Here is a 16,344-nt window from a genome sequence, read left to right on the forward strand (position 1 = left end):
TGGGGTTCAGCCAGGTGGGCAGCGGAGGGAGAGTTTTGCTGCAAGTAGCAAAGTGTGAAAGTTACTAATTCCTCATTGAATGTCTACAGCAGATAAAAGTGGTGTGGTTGCTGATTAGATGCTTTGTGACGCGGACGATGCCAGTCTCGGACAAGTGGGCAAGCCTTCTCCTTGAACATGGTCACATTTTACTTTGCTTTTTTTGTTTTGTGTTGTTTTGTTCTTATCAGGGAATGCCCATCATTTAGTGTGGAAATGCCTAACATGTAAGTGGTCAATAAATACTTTTTGAATAGAAATAATAAAACCCTTCACAACCTTTAACCTTTTCTTAAAACGCCATCAAAATTTTCACTCATGCTTGGAAAATTGTATGTTTTCATGGTTTTGTTTTTGATGAATGCAATTGAAATTCGTAGGTAATTACGTGAAAAATTCACAAATCTGACCTAATTTGAAATTTCAATGTACATCTACAATCTGGCTTCTAAAATTGTAATTGTCTATATTCGCTGTCATGGTTGAAAGAAAGAAAGACATTAAATATTTTTGAACTAGTTTGGATATGAAAAGTGATATCACCTAAAATAGAGAGTCAGACAAATAAAGCTTAACTGGAATAGTAACACTAGTTAACTTTTACGGCTTATTTATTGTATGCCATGCACTATGCTAAATGCTTTATAAATATTAGTTTAGTTAAACCTTTTAAAAATGGTTTGAGGCAGTTACTATGATTCTCCCTGGTTTATAAGTGAAGGAACTGAAGCTTAGAGAGGTTAATGAGCCCAAGGTCAAACAATTGACCTCCAAACTCAGGCATCCTAGCTTCAGACCTGGTGCTCTCCACCCCCATGTGTATTGCACACAGCAAAGCGGACAGAAACACAGTCAGTTAATCTCGAATGGTAATTGAAGAGGTAGGTCACATTGTTTCAAGATTCAGGCCATTTGTCCTAGAAACCATGCTGTTGTTTCACAACGGTGATGAAATATTTAAGCTACTTTTGATTTCATGAGAGAAAATGTGTAACATACATATAGTTTTACATCATTTAAGAAGTTGTTTGATTCAGAGTCGCAGTTTGTAATTTCAGGGGAAAAAGGCTGTAAGAGATCATGTGCTCACGATCAGTTCTCTGCTGAGCACAAATGTTGCTAAATGGTGGCCCTTTTTTTTCCTCTTTTCTCCTTTTTACCTCTGAACTGCTGTTTCAGGTGAACATCTCTTGCCTGGACTATGACAGAAGTCCCCAGATGGTCTTCCTACACCCCCAGCTTGTTCTCCACATCGTTGCCAGGAGTACCTTCACAAACCGACCAACAAAAAATGCTATATCACTCTCGCCCTCACCAAGAACAGTGATTGCTGCTGATTTTGAGGCATACATTCCACTTGACAGTCTCTTGCAAGCTAAGGCCCCTACCTAGTCATTTATACACATGACTCATTATTCTCTAACACTGCTCTTTTCAAACATTTTAATTGCAGTTTAGAGGACATACAGTGTCATGTTAGTTTCAGGTGTACAGTATAGGGTTTCAACGTTTCCACACATCACCTGGTGCTCGTCACGGCAAGTGCACTCCTTAATCTCCATCACCTGTCTCACCCACCCTTCCACCCCCTTCCCCTGTGCTCACCATTGGACTAGTCTCCCTGGTTAAGATCTCCAGCACAGCTCAGTAGGAATTTCAGTACCAGTCACCAGCTTGCTTCTTCACCTCGTATCCCACCCTCTATCTCCTCCTCTGCGCACTCTGGCTCCATGACACTTCGTATTGCTTCTCATGCGTAGAATACTGCCTAAGTTCTCTCTTCTAACCACACTCTTAATTATCTGGAATACTATGCTACAATAGAGAAGGCCTGATGATGTGTCTGTCATAGATAGCCCATGATTCAAACCTCATTATGTAGGCTTGGGAATGGTGCTTAGCTGATTAGAATCTCAATTTCGTCCCTAGTAGAATGAGGGCACTAACATTATTTACAGCGTTTTTAGAAAGATTAAGTGAGATACGCAGTGTAAAGGGCTTGGCATCCAATAAATGCATGTTCCTATCTTCAATCCCACATTGACCATCCTCACCTTTTCCCCATTCCCCATCCCAGCAAGTGGATTTTGGGTTTTCCTCTCTGTGCCTCTGCAACAACCAGGGGAGAGACCTCTAAACCTGTAGTATTGTTTGGCATTTGTCTGTGTCTTGTCTGTTCTGTCTATGCCAATAGTGCTCAACCCAGGGTGCACACTTCAGGAACCCGAGAAGCTCTTTAAAAAATGCTCCTTCCTTAGTTCAGTTACAGCAGAGTCTCTGATCTGGTACACAGGCATGGTTTGTAAAGTTTCTCGGGTGATTTTAGTGTTCAAGCCTAGGTTGTAGATTCCTTCAGAGCAGGGATTCATTAGTGATCCCTGCTGCTCTTACAGAGCTGGGCACAGAGTGGATATTCAGTGCTTGCCAACAAAACGAATGAAAGCATGCATGTGTGATGGCCAGCTCTCGAGGCTTCTGAATATACATTTGATACATTTTAATAACCTGTGTAATTATAAAAATGGGATACTCAAATTGACATATTATTGTCACACTTACCATTTATACCATGGTAATCGATACCTATGAAGACAAAAACATGCCAGAAGTTCTCTCAAAGTCTACCTGTTACTTCAGGCCCCTTCCTATCTACCTATTTGTGTGTTCAGTGTTGTCCATTTGGTTTTCATTCTTTTGGGTCTCAAAATCATATGGGTGAGATGATTTTTTGAAATGTGTATTTATTTATTTTAGAGAGAGAGAGAGCATGAACACAAGTGGGGGAGGGGCAGAGAAAGAGAGAGAATCCCAAGCAGACTCCACACTGTCAGTGCAGAGCCCTCCACAGGGCTCAAACCCACGACCTGTGAGATTACGACCTGAGCCAAAGTTGGACACGTAACCTATTGAGCCACCCAGGCGCCCCTGGGTGAGGTGACTCTAACCTCTTAAAGGGTGCCTAAATACCTAGCGCTGAAATTAGCAGGTGGCTTGCCACTATAAAATTTCCCATTGTCAGGCTACTATATGTGGTCCCATCCCTTCTAGCATTTGCTTTGTTGCCTTCCTCTTGGGGTGTATATTGCAGACTTAGATTTAATCCTCCTGTGTTCTTTGTTTTTAGCAAGTCATGAATAATTGTGTTTCGCTGTAGACATATATGCAGCACCTTGAGAAAGGAGGAAGAAAGGGACTAATGGCGTTGAAAGTGATAGCTCTAGCATTTTGTTAAAATTAACTCCCCTCCCCCCCCACCCCCCGATAATGTTGGGTAGCACTTTCTTTTCTGAATGCTAAACGGAAGCTGGTGCGTAGTAAAATGCTTCTTTTCATATAGTAAATAGTGTGGGAGCACCGTGACTTAAAATCAGCTTTGTCATTTAAATGCAGAAGATTTTAAAGTTTATTTTCAATAGGACTCGATTTCAGTACGGCCTCTAGACAGTAAGCTGAAGGGTGGGTAAAAGAAGCAGAATTCTATCTTTTCTGGTAAAGAGACTCATGGCTGCATTACCTCAGTTCTAGCTGAAGAATTGAAATGTTACCAGCTTAACAAAGAGAAAGTAAGTATGTTACAAATGCGCCTCTAACTATGGAGGTGGATGGATCTCAGTAGTGGAAATTCACAGATTAGATATTTTTATTGAAATAAAAATGGTGGCTTCTGGGACTATATTTAATTTCTTTACAATGTTATTTTCTCTTAGGTAATCAGCTGTGATGAGGGGTCTACTGTTGCCTTCTGGATGATAGACACTGGGCAGAAAATCAAACAGTTTACTGGTTGCCATGGCAATGCAGAAATCAGCACTATGGCCCTTGATGCAAATGAGACACGGCTTTTGACTGGCAGCACAGATGGGACCGTAAAGGTGAGAACACAGTGATGCTTTCTATCCACATATGAGGAGGCTAAAATACTATGTGAAGAGACACAGCTATAGCTATATTTGTTTCTGCCTTTTTGGCCATGCAAGAGGAAAGACAAGACAAGATTAGAAGAGTTAAATAACCCATACCATCTAATAACAAAGCTGTTAGGGGAAAAAAAAGCCTCAGTGGAAAAATGAATAAATGATTTCTCTGAATAAATTATTTAGAATAAAAACACAACTTGGCATACTTATTTCAGAAAGCCTTTCTCAGAGTTCTGGATAGAGGACTACTTTGGGGAATAAGAAGTCTGAATAATTTTCCTATGCTTCAGCTAATGTCCCTAGTTTTCTTCTTAGTTTGTAAAATGAGAAATCAGTGCAACCAAGAAAACTTGTTAAAATGGCACAGATGCAAATTTGGGGGCAAATGAATATTTCAAAATCAACCCATGTTATAATTTGCACGTTTATGTGAAGGCAAGTGAGACAGTGAAGACGGATAGTAGAAAGAACAATCACTATCTTATTTATTATCATCCTAAACCTACAGTATTTAATACTTCCACTTTTATTATTTTATAGCTATTACTAATTTCTGTTGGGAGATGAGAGCTATTATACTTTGAAAAATGATCAAATTTTCATGCAAAGCTTAGATATTTGCTATCTGCAATCGTGCCTACCAGTGAATCTTCTCTGCCCCCCTCAGCTCTGAGACTAATGACAATCTTTGATTGGAGATGGCTTGTGACACTTTGAGGCAACAGAAGGCAGTTTCCCAGAATAAGCTTTGAATAGTTCTCAACTTCTGTCATAACTGGAATGAGAAGGGTATTAATTAGGTGTATCTTCCATGGTGGGGTGTATGTTGCATGCCGGTAGCCTGCCAACGGGTTAACGGAAGGTTATCTGGATATGTACGTGGAACATGATGGAAGTTGGCGTTCAGGGGATTCTAGGGTGGCACCTGTCAATGTGAGGGAGGTGCTATGGCAGGCTGCAATGAGAATTTCTGAAAATCAACAGAGCTGGGCCTCTGGGAAGGTTAACAGCATGAGGTTAGGGACTGAGAGCTTGGGTTTAAGTAATCTAGTTTACGGGACTACTGGAAAGGCGTTGGGAAGGTAATGGGACAATTCCAACCCCAATAGTCAAGGTGGAATAAACAAGAACAAGTGAAACTGGAGTGTCAGACAGGCTTAGGTAAAAGGAACAAGTGATTAGCCCACTTACTAGTCCCAGGGTATGAGACTGAACTGAGAACTGAAATGAATAGATGAGGTTTCTTTCACCCCTGTCTTGGAAAGTAACCAACTACACAGTCCAGAGTAGGGCAAACTTACAAACCTACAGGGGTGCTAAGAGCTTGCAGACAGTCCCAGCTAAAGGACTTAATAGGACTTGGGGACAGTCAGATCTTCACAATACCTACGTGTGGGTGTTATTTTAGGTGGGCTTGGTAGGAGCCATGTTGAGAGGACAATGAAGTGACATGGGTGAAGAGCACCCTTCAACATTTCAGCTCAAGCCGTGCATCTTAGAAGGCTTAATGTGAATTTAGTAGTATAATCACAGCTTTTGAAAGTACATTTATCTTTCTGAATTTTGGCATTCTGAAATTTGGCAACCTCTATGTAGGATGCATAAATCAGAGATGAGCTGCTGTGGACATATTCTATGAAGAGATAGGAATCAATGACATTTTCCAATCTCATTTATAATTTAGAATCCAAAACCAGTACCTATGTCATCAAAGATTTAAAAGTATTGCCCTATTTATCATGGTTTTGAAGTGTCTGATTTTTAATTAATTAGTGTTTTGAATAATTAATGTATGCATACAGTAAAACTTGAAATATCAAAGAGTTATACAGTGAAAAGAAAGTCTCTTTCTCACCTCCCTTGTAGCTACCACTGTTAATGGTTTCTCACGCATCCTTCTAGCCCAGGAGCACCACTTGTTTCTCAGTGGCAGCCCAGTATATACAAAGTTCTGCATTTTGCATATTGTCTTGGACCTTGACATTGTTATTAACAATGTAGTTAACTTTTATTGCATACTTACTAACAGCCAGGCACTGTTGTAAGCACTTTATACATACACACCCCTTTACACACGCACACCCCTACACTCCCCACATCTATATATCTATATAGTTGGTATTATTATTATGCCACTTTTACACAGGAGGACACTAAAGCCCAAGGAGATAAAGCAAATTGCTTAACGTTTCATAGCTGGTCCAGTTTGGGCAGAGCTTAGAAATATGGAAATGACATATTCGTCTTAATGGCTGCATTATATGCTACTGTATAGATATTCTATATTCTGATTGTTTAGCCCCTTATTTTTTGTTTTTTGTTTTTAAATTTTTTTTAATGTTTATTCATTTTTGAGAGACAGAGAGAGACAGAGCATGAGCGGGGAAGGGGCAGAGAGAGGGAGACACAGAATCTGAAACAGGCTCCAGGCTCTGAGCTGTCAGCACAGATCCCGACGCAGGGCTGGAGCTCACAAACTGCGAGATCCTGACCTAAGCTGAAGTCGGACCCTCAACCAACTGAGCCACCCAGGCCCTCTGCTTAGTCCCTTGTTAATGAGCAACTGGGTTGATTCAGGTCTTTAGCTTTTATAAACAGTGCCTCAAGAAGAGCCTTCAAGGCTGCCTGGGTGGCTCAGTCAGTTAAGCATCAGACTTCAGTTCAGGTCATGATCTCACGGTCCATGAGTTTAAGCCCCACATCGGGCTCTCTGCTGTCAGCATGGAGCCTGCTTTGGATCCTCTGTCCCTCTCTCTCTCTGCCCCTCCTCTGCTCATTCTCTCTGTCTAAAAATAAATAAATGAACTTGAAAAAAAGAATCTTAAAAAAAAAAAAAAGAATAGCCTTTAAAACATGTCATTTCCCACATCTAAGTGTCTCTGTGAGACAGTTTCCTAGAAGTTGAATTTTTAATTCAAAGGGTATATGCAATTTAATTGTCATACTGCCAGCTTGGTCTTTGTGTATGAGGCACCAGCAATGTTTCATAGCAAGGCTTAGTTTTAACTGCTGGTGATGTTCTGTTGTAAAGTGTCCCCATTGGGCCTGGGTCCTGACCCACTGCCTGAGGAAGTAAACTCAAGAGTTCTTCTCCTCTGTAGGACTGGGTCTGGCATCCACTAACAATAGGACATTTTACTGGGAGCAGATGGGAAACCTATACATAAGGACTGTATTTCAGGCTCTGTATTAGATGCTTAATCCTCCAAATGTCCCAGAGGAGTAAGCTTCCTGTGTCATAAATGAGGAAACTGAAATTTAGAGAGATTTACTTGGAGAACCATGATCTCAACGCTCCAAAATGTAGCTCTAAGTGATTTTGTAGTGTCCCCCTTAAAAATACATACTAACTAATAGCTTTTGAGTCGACCATTATTAGAATAGACGGGTAGGGTTACAAGTAGAATTATCAATATAATGGGTAAATTTAAATGGTGAGAGGATTTTCTTTAATTATTGCATACCTTAAGTGAATCAACCGTAGTCCAGAATATAAACACAAAAGCTTAAACAAATCTGATTACCCTGTGTCGTTTTACTCACTGAAGAAGACATTTTCTTTTCTTGTCTCAAAGGTGATTTAAAATTTTCTCTTAAAGGTATGGGACTTCAATGGACACTGTCACCACACCCTAAATGTTGGGCAAGAGGGAGCTGTGGATATTTCACAGATTCTGGTTCTTAAGAAGACAATACTGGTTACAGGCTGGGAGAGGTATGAGACGCTTCATGCAAAACCGTGGGAAGGCAGAAGGAGAGTGTTTTTATTTGGATCAAAATCTAAAAGATAAGACAACATAGAAACCTTGACTGATTCTGAGTCATTAACTTGCTGGTGACCTTGGTGAATGAAACTGTTTGGATTGACTGAGTGCTTAGGGCTGAAACATCATAAGATCGTGGCATTAGAAGGCTTTCTTCTGGCTTTTGGAATCTTTTTCTTTAACCATTCCAGACAAGGCTCTAATACCCCTTCCTGAGTATTAACTCCAAAAGTTTCCTAAATTTTATAGTCCATAAATTCCTAAAGTATAAATTATATTCTTTCAACTATCAAGGAAACATTTCTTCTTCTCTCGTTACTTATTTTAAATTGCAGCAAGGAGGGAGATAGGCTGCTGAATTGTGTTAGCACTTGCTTCATATCAGGGCAGAGAGGGCTTTCACAGCCTGCTTACTGTTCTCAAAGAGCAATTCTCCCATTTCATTAGAAGGAAAATTACTTTTCTTTCCTTTTCTCCTGAGAGAACTAAGGGATCATAAACAGGACCTTTTCTGTGGCATTGTATAAGCACTAGGAAAATTAAAGTGTGATATTTTCTGAAAAAATATTGTCCATAAATTCAACAGTTCACAAAATATGGCTCTAATAGGTAATTTGCCCCACATTTTCAGTATGGAATTTTGATCTTCATGATTTGAAGCCAGGATTAAAATCAGATTTTATACCTAGAAAACTAACGGTATATAGTTGGGGATTTTTATCAATCACATGAAAGGCTTTTTCTTCTAATGCAAATGTGCATGTGCAGATGAAAAAACATAATGCCACTTACAGCTTAGTTTTCAGGGGTAGTCTGACTCTAAGGAAAGAAAGTATAATCCACGTTACTCCACTTGATATTAAGAATTAATTCAATAATCTTCACCTTTGAAAGACAAGGCTTCTTCACATCTTGGAACAGTCACGATCCATTAATGACTTTTCTCTTAACAGACTTTTGCCTGATTATTCCTTTTGGGCTGTGCAGTAAATAAGTTTAATTCTCAAATATTATGGTATGGTAGATGTAAAGTATATAGCTGATCCAACTTAAATTTTGAACATAACAAAAAAAATTTAAAATTTATTAAGTGTAAGTCAAAACTTTGGAGGTACTGTTTTCTTAATTATAATTTTTAGATATCCATAGTTAGAAATTTGTATCAAAAGTAAGGTTTCTTTGATTGCTTGCGCAGGTTAGTTTTAAAAGATTAAATGAGTAGAGTCCTCTAAAAGTGGCCTAAAAGAACACCTGCGGTGCCTGGCTGGCTCAGTCCATAGAGCATATGAGTCTTGATATCTGAGTTGTGAGTTCAAGCCCCACACTGGGCATTGAACTTACTTAAAAAAAAAAAAAAAAGTAGGCACCTGGGTGGCTCAGTCGGTTAAGTGTCTAACACTTGATTTTGGCTCAGGTCATGATCTGACAGTTCCTGAGATTGAGCCCTATGTCAGGCTCTATGCTGACAGTGTGGAGACTGCTTGGGATTCTCTCTCTCTCTCTCTCTCTCTCTCTCTCTCTGTCTCTCTCTCTCCCCCCTCCCCTCCCCTCCACACTATCCCCCCCCCCCACCCTGCTTGCATGCTTGTGCGTGTGTGCTCTCTCTTACTCTCTCTCAAAAATAAATGAATAAACTTAAAAAAAAAAGAAAGACAGAAAGAAAGAAAAAGGAACACTTGATGTTCTGATCTCTCTCGGCGGGTTACTTTTTTTTAATCTCAGAGAGGGAGATGTGGAAAGACTGAGGTAGGAGGAACAGTTGCCACTCCCTCCATCTTTCCCCAGCTTTTTCATTTTCGGCAAAGTTGTCAAGACTTGGATCCCTTAGTTGGAACTGAAAGTTGAAGGACTGCATTCTCAATTGTGTTATTTCACTTTTATATTGGTAGATTTAAAAGTTTATTTCCTAAGTCAAAGGCCTTAGGTTAGGATACATTTTACCAGACTTTGACAGGTTCCTTTATATCAGGAGGCATTTAACAAAGGAGGCAAGTGGACAGGTCAACTGTTGGGGTATAGTTGGGGGAGGATGGTCCACTGAGCCAACTCCTTGACAGTTTAGTGATTAGAGAAGAAACAACTGGGTGATTGACAGCTTATTAAGCTTTCTCTTTTTTTAACGCTTATTTATTTATTTTGAGAGAGAGAGAGAGCAAGCAAGTGGTAGAGAGGGGCAGAGGGAGAGAGAGAATCTCAAGCAGACTCCACACTCAGCACAGATCCCAACACAGGGCTCAATCCCATGACCCAGGGATCATGGCCTGAGCCAAAATCAAGACTCAGATGCTCAACCGACTGAGCCACCCAGGCGCCCCATTAAGCTTTCTTTAAACCTAGAGAGAGGCGGCTCGAATTAAGCTGTAGCTTTAATTTAGGCTCTATCTAACTAAAGAGATTGGTTTATAATCTTGCTCAGGATAGGATAGATATTACATTTATTGACTGAGGTACCTAAATATTCATCTGATTTATTTTATTTATAGTGCTTTCTAGCATTAGGCCCTTTACATGTATTATCTGCCTTAGTCCTGAGCTTCATTTGAAAGGTAGGCAATATTTTGTAGATGTCTCCATCTCTATCTTCAGGTTTTAGCTCTCTAAGCTCACTTACCCATTTGCTTTCTGGACACGTCTGACTGCAATCTCAAATTCAACATATTGTAAACTGAATTTATTATTTGTTCCCCTCCTCACAACCTGCTTTGCTCTCTTGGCTTCAGAGCTTTGGTTACCAGCCAGAGACCTGAACATCCACCTTGGTTCTTCCTTCTCACACAGCTTCACAACCAAATAGTCTTACCTGTTTTATATTCTAAACATTTCTCAAACCTGTCCCTATTTCAACTACAACTGTATAATTCAGAGCGTCATTTCTACCTGATGAATGTCACAGCCCTTTTCTCTAGTGATACCGCCTTGTTCTTAGGTTCTGCACATTTTAGCTATAATTATTTCTTTCTACAATGCATTCCATCGATGTCACTTCCTTGTTTAACACCTTTCAGAGTGTCTACAAAATAATTTGAAGCCCCCTCTAGCCTGGGCCTATTCTTAGTTTCATTCTTACCCATTCTCACCTCAAATAGAAATGTGCTATCAGGGCACTCCAGGTAAACCATACTTTTCCACACCTCCTTGCCTTTATTCTCTCCCCTTCTCTAGAAATCCTTCCCCAAACATTGTTCATAGGGCTGACGTTTATTCCTGCTTCAGGTCTTTGTTCATTTATCTTCTCCATCAGGACATCTCTTTTTACTCCCAGGGTGGAAATACGCCCCCTATTTGTCTGTGCTGTTTAGCTTCCTAAACTTTATTTAACATCGGACTGGATTATAACATATAATGTGTGTGTGTGTGTGTGTGTGTGTGTGTGTGTGTGTGTGCGCCCGCGCATGCGCGTTTAGTGTCTGGTTCTTAGTAGATGCTCAATGATATGTGTTGAATGACTTAATTAATATTTATTAAGTAGACAGGGAATCTGAGAACTAGGGAGATCAATTATTCGTGGTCACACTCTGAATAAGAAGCAAGCAGGATAGTTATTCAAATCTATTCTCTCTTCATGATAAACCAGGAATCTAAGTATTACCAGTCCTTTTGTACAAGGGAGAGAATGAGGCTTGAAGAGGTTGGGTAGCCTGGTCAATGTTACAAAGTAGTAGACAGCTGAATTGGAACTCCATGTCAAAGTCCATGCTCTTTCCACCATTCCTGAGTTACAAATGGAGTCATTAAATCCTAGAACAACTATATTCTCTTAAATAATCTGATTGAATAGGTTGGTTATGTCAATCAAAGCTAATGAATCAGTTTTGTGTGTTTGAAGAAACACATAAAAAACATGTATTATCAAATTAATACTTCAAAGTTTTAGCTTACTCTTATTTTTCCTTTTTCCTTCCCACAAATATTTTTAAATGGCAGCTTGGTCGAAAGTGCTGAGTTAGTAACTATGGTGGACTGAATGTGAAGAAGCATGATTCTTGCTCTCAGGGGCATCACATTCTCACTGGGGAGTCAACTCACACAAGGCAGGATATGATAAATGCCATTGTGAAATGGTCCTAAGCAAAACCTGAATTGGAGAGCCTATGTTGGCTATCTAGAAATACCATTTGTTAGGGGTGCCTGCCCTGCATGGCTCAGTTGGTTAAGCATCTGACTTCTGCTCAGCTCATGATCTCATGGCTTGTGAGTTTGAGCCCCGTGTCGGCCTCTGTGCTGACAGGTCAGAGCTTGAAGCCTACTTGAGATTCTCTCTCTGCCCCTTCCCTGCTCATGCTCATGCTCTGTTTGTCTCTCTCTCTCTCTCAAAAATAAATACATATTAAAAAAATTTAGAAATACATTTGTTCATATCAAGAGAGTATGTTAAATCTTTTAAAAAGAAGCCCCAAATTCAGAACTTCTAGAAACGTGTTTCTTACCATTTTAGGCAAAATATCTTTAGAGACAAAGTTGTGAGTTGACATAGGGCCAATTAAATAATGCCCGGTTAAATATCCGGTCATATTTACATTGGTGAAATTATATGAATAGATGATCGATTAACTTTGCATTTGCATGTAATATTTATAGTTCTGGCAAAATCAAATAATCATAATAGTTCAAGATTTTATCTTGCCCTAAAGTTCTATGATTCTATACTTTTTAAAAATAGACTAAGGCTTTTAGTTTCTCTCACTTTATTTCTTTCCTTCCTGTTAAAGGAAAAACCTCTGTTTAAGAAGGTTTTATCTCTGTAAAATATCTAGACTCATACAAATATAAAAATAATCTTTTGTACAATTTCAAGTAGTTCTGAAAATATTATTGATAGCATCTTTCACAAAGCTCTGTAAAAGTAGGTGCTCAATAAATAGCTGTTGATATCATTTGATTTAGAAAAGTATTTTTAAGCAAAATTAGATTAGGGATTTGAAGTTCCTCAACAATAAAACTTATCTATCAGGAGATATTAAATTCTTAATAATTGCTTTACTTTGGTACTATACTTCTATGTGACTCAATTGGTTTCTATTATTAGGATGAGAACCAGAATGAAAATTTCCAAAGTTTAACTTACTCTGAATAACCATGTTGGAAGTCAGGAGGGGGCAGGTATGTTGGAAAATCACAAATAGCCCTCAAATCATATTTTGCGATGGTTTTGGTGTCCAAAATTTGACACCACAAATTTTAGGAAAAAGAATAAAAATGAACGGATTTATATCGAACACATTCTGAGATACTTCTTTTAAGCCTAAAAGGCTTAAAAGAACACGGATGGACTGAACACGGATAGAGTCTTATAATGGGACTAACAACACATGAGCAATTAGCCTCTAAGGGAACAGATAGTTGGTTGTGTTCTTTTGTTCTGTCCATGACAACTTCTACAGGATTAGTTTTGGTAGAAGTTATTTTCCCAGCTCATTCATCCTAAAAGAGGTTTTTGGTGTTTTTTTTTCCTCCAAATATTTTTTTTTCTTTTTTGTATTTTTTTGTACTTGCCAGGTAAACTAATTTTGTTCTCACAGAATTGGTCATTATATCTACATTCTGAATGAGAGGTCTGATCGTCTTCACAGATGACACAGTGACTCAGGATCTCAGATGGGTATGGGAGGAAACTAGTAAACTCCTTCAATGTCAAAAGAACAAATCTCTCAGACTCCTCAAATGCCTTAAAATTGGCTCATTCTGCACTTCAATTTAACTCCTGGCAAAAGTACAAACTTAAAAAAAAAGCTATCTTTGAAATGGACAAAGTAAGAAATGCAGTGTGGATTCTTAAGGTATTTTAAGGATAACTGTCACTTCAATGGAAAGATTCAGGTTAGGTTTTAAGGGAAAGGTGGCAGCTAATTAGTTTCTCAACATTTTGACACACAAGGTCAAATACCAGAAGGGATGGTTTTTACACCATCTTGGGAAAAGCATTTTGTGCCTTTGGGTCATACAACCTAAATATATGTAGTTAATATGGGTATCTTGGCAAAAAGACATTTGACATTGACTTTTGACTGAGAGATAATAGAAGAGATATAGGATCGACTTCTTCCCTCTCACTCCCATTCTGCTCTCTACATTCCCAAAAAGTAATCTCTTCAACCAAACTTATCAATAGGTAAAGAAAAAATTAAAAATATATGCATGTAAAGCTCTTATGAGATCCACGGCAATTTCAGAACTGCAGAGTACCTTATTTATAATATCTTACCTTGCTAAGCCTCATAGTAATATTATTAAAAGAATATTAGTATTAAAATTATTGATTTTTTTAAAGAAAGAATAATTCATACATCAATTCTGCAAATATTTATTAAATGCCGATTACGTACTAGGTACTAGTCTAAGCACTGGTGATACAGGAAAGAAAAAAAACAAAGTCCCCGCTCCCCTAGAGCTTATTTCTGGTAGCAGAGACAGTAAGTAAACAGACAAATAAATATAGACCACGATATCACATGACGATAAAGAGAAATGACGTAGGGTGAGGGATGAAAGACTCAACGGAGAGTCTTCTTTATTTTATCTTTTAATTTAAATCAAGTTTTATTCTGACTGGAAAACTCCAAGTAAGTAGTGCTACCCACTTCAAATTTTCTTTTATTTATTCAAGTATGTGTAGCATGCAGTATTAGATTAGTTTCAGGTGCACAATACAGTGGTTCGACAATTCTATGCATTACTCTGTACTCATCATGGTAAGTATACTCTTGATCCCCTGTACATATTTTACCCATCTGCCCCACCAATTTCTCCTTTGGAAACCACTAGTTTGCTCTCTATATTTAATAGCTTTTTTGGGTTTGTGTCTTTTTTTCCTTGTTCATTTATTTTGTTTCTTAACTTCTACGTAGGAATGAAATCATAGGGTATTTGTCTTTCTCTGACTGGCTTATTTCACCTAAAATTATACCCTCCAGATCCATCCATGTTGTTGCAAATGACAAGATTTCGTTCTTTTTTATGGCTGAGCAATATTTCATTTTATATGTTTATATATATACATTTTTTATACAGATCTTCTTTATCCATTTATTCATGGATGGACACTTGGATTGCTTCCATATTTTGGCTATTATAAATAATGCTGCAATAAAGATCGGGGTGCATATATCTTTTTGAATTAGTGTTCATTTTATTGAGTAAATACCCAGGAGTGGAATTATTGGATCATATGGTAATTCCATTTTTAAGTCTTTGAGGAACTGTCTCCACAGTGGCTGTACCATTTTACATTCTTACCAACAGTGCATGGCGGCGGGGAGGGGGGGGGTCCTTTTTCTCTACATCCTCAGCAACACTGTTCTTTTACATGGTTTTAGCCATTCTGACAAGTGTGAGGTGATATATCATTGTGGTTTTGATGTGCATTTTCTTGATGATTAGTGACCTTTTCAGATGTCTGTTGGCCATCCTTATGTCTTCTTGGGACAAAAGTGTATTCATATCCTCTGCCCATTTTAACTTGGAATTATTTGCCTTTTTGGTGTTGAGTTGTATAAGTTTTTTTTAATGTATTTTGGATATTAACCCTCAAGGAAGAGTGTTTAGAGAGGGTAGTCACAAAAGACTTACTTAAGGAAGTGACATTTGGGACAGAGAATTTTTCATTCATTTATTTGACAAATATCTATTGAACACTCAATATGAGTAGGTCACAATGCCTGCTATTGTGGTACTGTAGAATAAGACAAGATTCCTTGTTTCTGAGAATTTGTAATCTAGCAGGGGAGTATAGCTATATAATATTCATTACATGTTATAAGTAAAATGTGAACAGTGTAAGATGTGTAAGATGAGATGAGAAGAAGGAAATATTTCTTTCAACTCTAGTTATTAAGGAAGTCTACCAGAACAAGATGAGTCTTAGATAATGAGTATATGGATGGATAGATGTGGGACTGTATGTGAAAGGAAATCCATAGAGGGATGGATGAGCACACCATGAATGAAAACGAAGCAGCTAGAAATGTGAAGGGTGCTTAGAGAACAGTAAAGATATCATTTGTGTTGAACAAGAAAGTGTGCTTCAGGGGCACCTGGGTGGCTCAGTCAGTTAAGCGTCTGACTTCAGGTCAGGTCATGATCTCACGGTTCGTGGGTTTGAGCCTCACGCCGGACCCTATGCTGACAGCTCAGAGCCTAGAGCCTGCTTCGGATTCTGTGTCTCCTACTCTCTCTGCCCCTCCCTGACTCATGCTCTTTCTCTGTCTCTCAAAAATAAATAAACATTTTTTTTTCTTAAATAAGAAAGTGTGCTTCAGAAGCTTAGCCTTTGAATACCTCTAGTAGTTCAAACAGTTCCTGTAATCATGACATTTATTTGAAGCCTTGTATTCTACTTAAAAATTTTTTTTCAATGTTTTATTTATTTTTGAGAGAGAGAGAGAAAGAGGGAGAGAGAGAGAGAGAGAGAGAGAGAGAGAGAGACAGCATGAGCAGGGGAGGGACAGAGAGAGGGAGACACAGAATCCGAAGACAGGCTCCAGGCTCTGAGCTGTCAGCACAGAGCCCAATGCGGGGCTCGAATCCAGGAACGATGAGATCATGACCTGACCTGAAGTCAGATGCTTAATGGACTGAGCCACCCGGGCGCCCTGGAGCCTCCCAGACACCCCTCTACTTTTTAAATC

The 16,344-nt window shown here is 38.8% G+C and overlaps 1 protein-coding gene across 1 annotated transcript in view; it reads left to right on the plus strand.

Annotated features, from left to right (window-relative positions):
• WDR49 (WD repeat domain 49) overlaps nucleotides 1-16,344 on the plus strand; it is a 139,009-nt gene that overhangs the window by 76,572 nt on the left and 46,093 nt on the right. Inside the window, exons 9-11 of the mRNA XM_042956900.1 lie at nucleotides 3,747-3,911; nucleotides 7,556-7,677; nucleotides 14,258-14,284. Of these exons, the coding sequence (XP_042812834.1) occupies nucleotides 3,747-3,911; nucleotides 7,556-7,677; nucleotides 14,258-14,284 (314 nt within the window). The remainder of the gene's footprint in view (nucleotides 1-3,746; nucleotides 3,912-7,555; nucleotides 7,678-14,257; nucleotides 14,285-16,344) is intronic.

The sequence above is a fragment of the Panthera tigris genome, chromosome C2 (assembly GCF_018350195.1).
Source record: "Panthera tigris isolate Pti1 chromosome C2, P.tigris_Pti1_mat1.1, whole genome shotgun sequence".
Taxonomy (NCBI): Eukaryota; Metazoa; Chordata; class Mammalia; order Carnivora; family Felidae; genus Panthera; species Panthera tigris.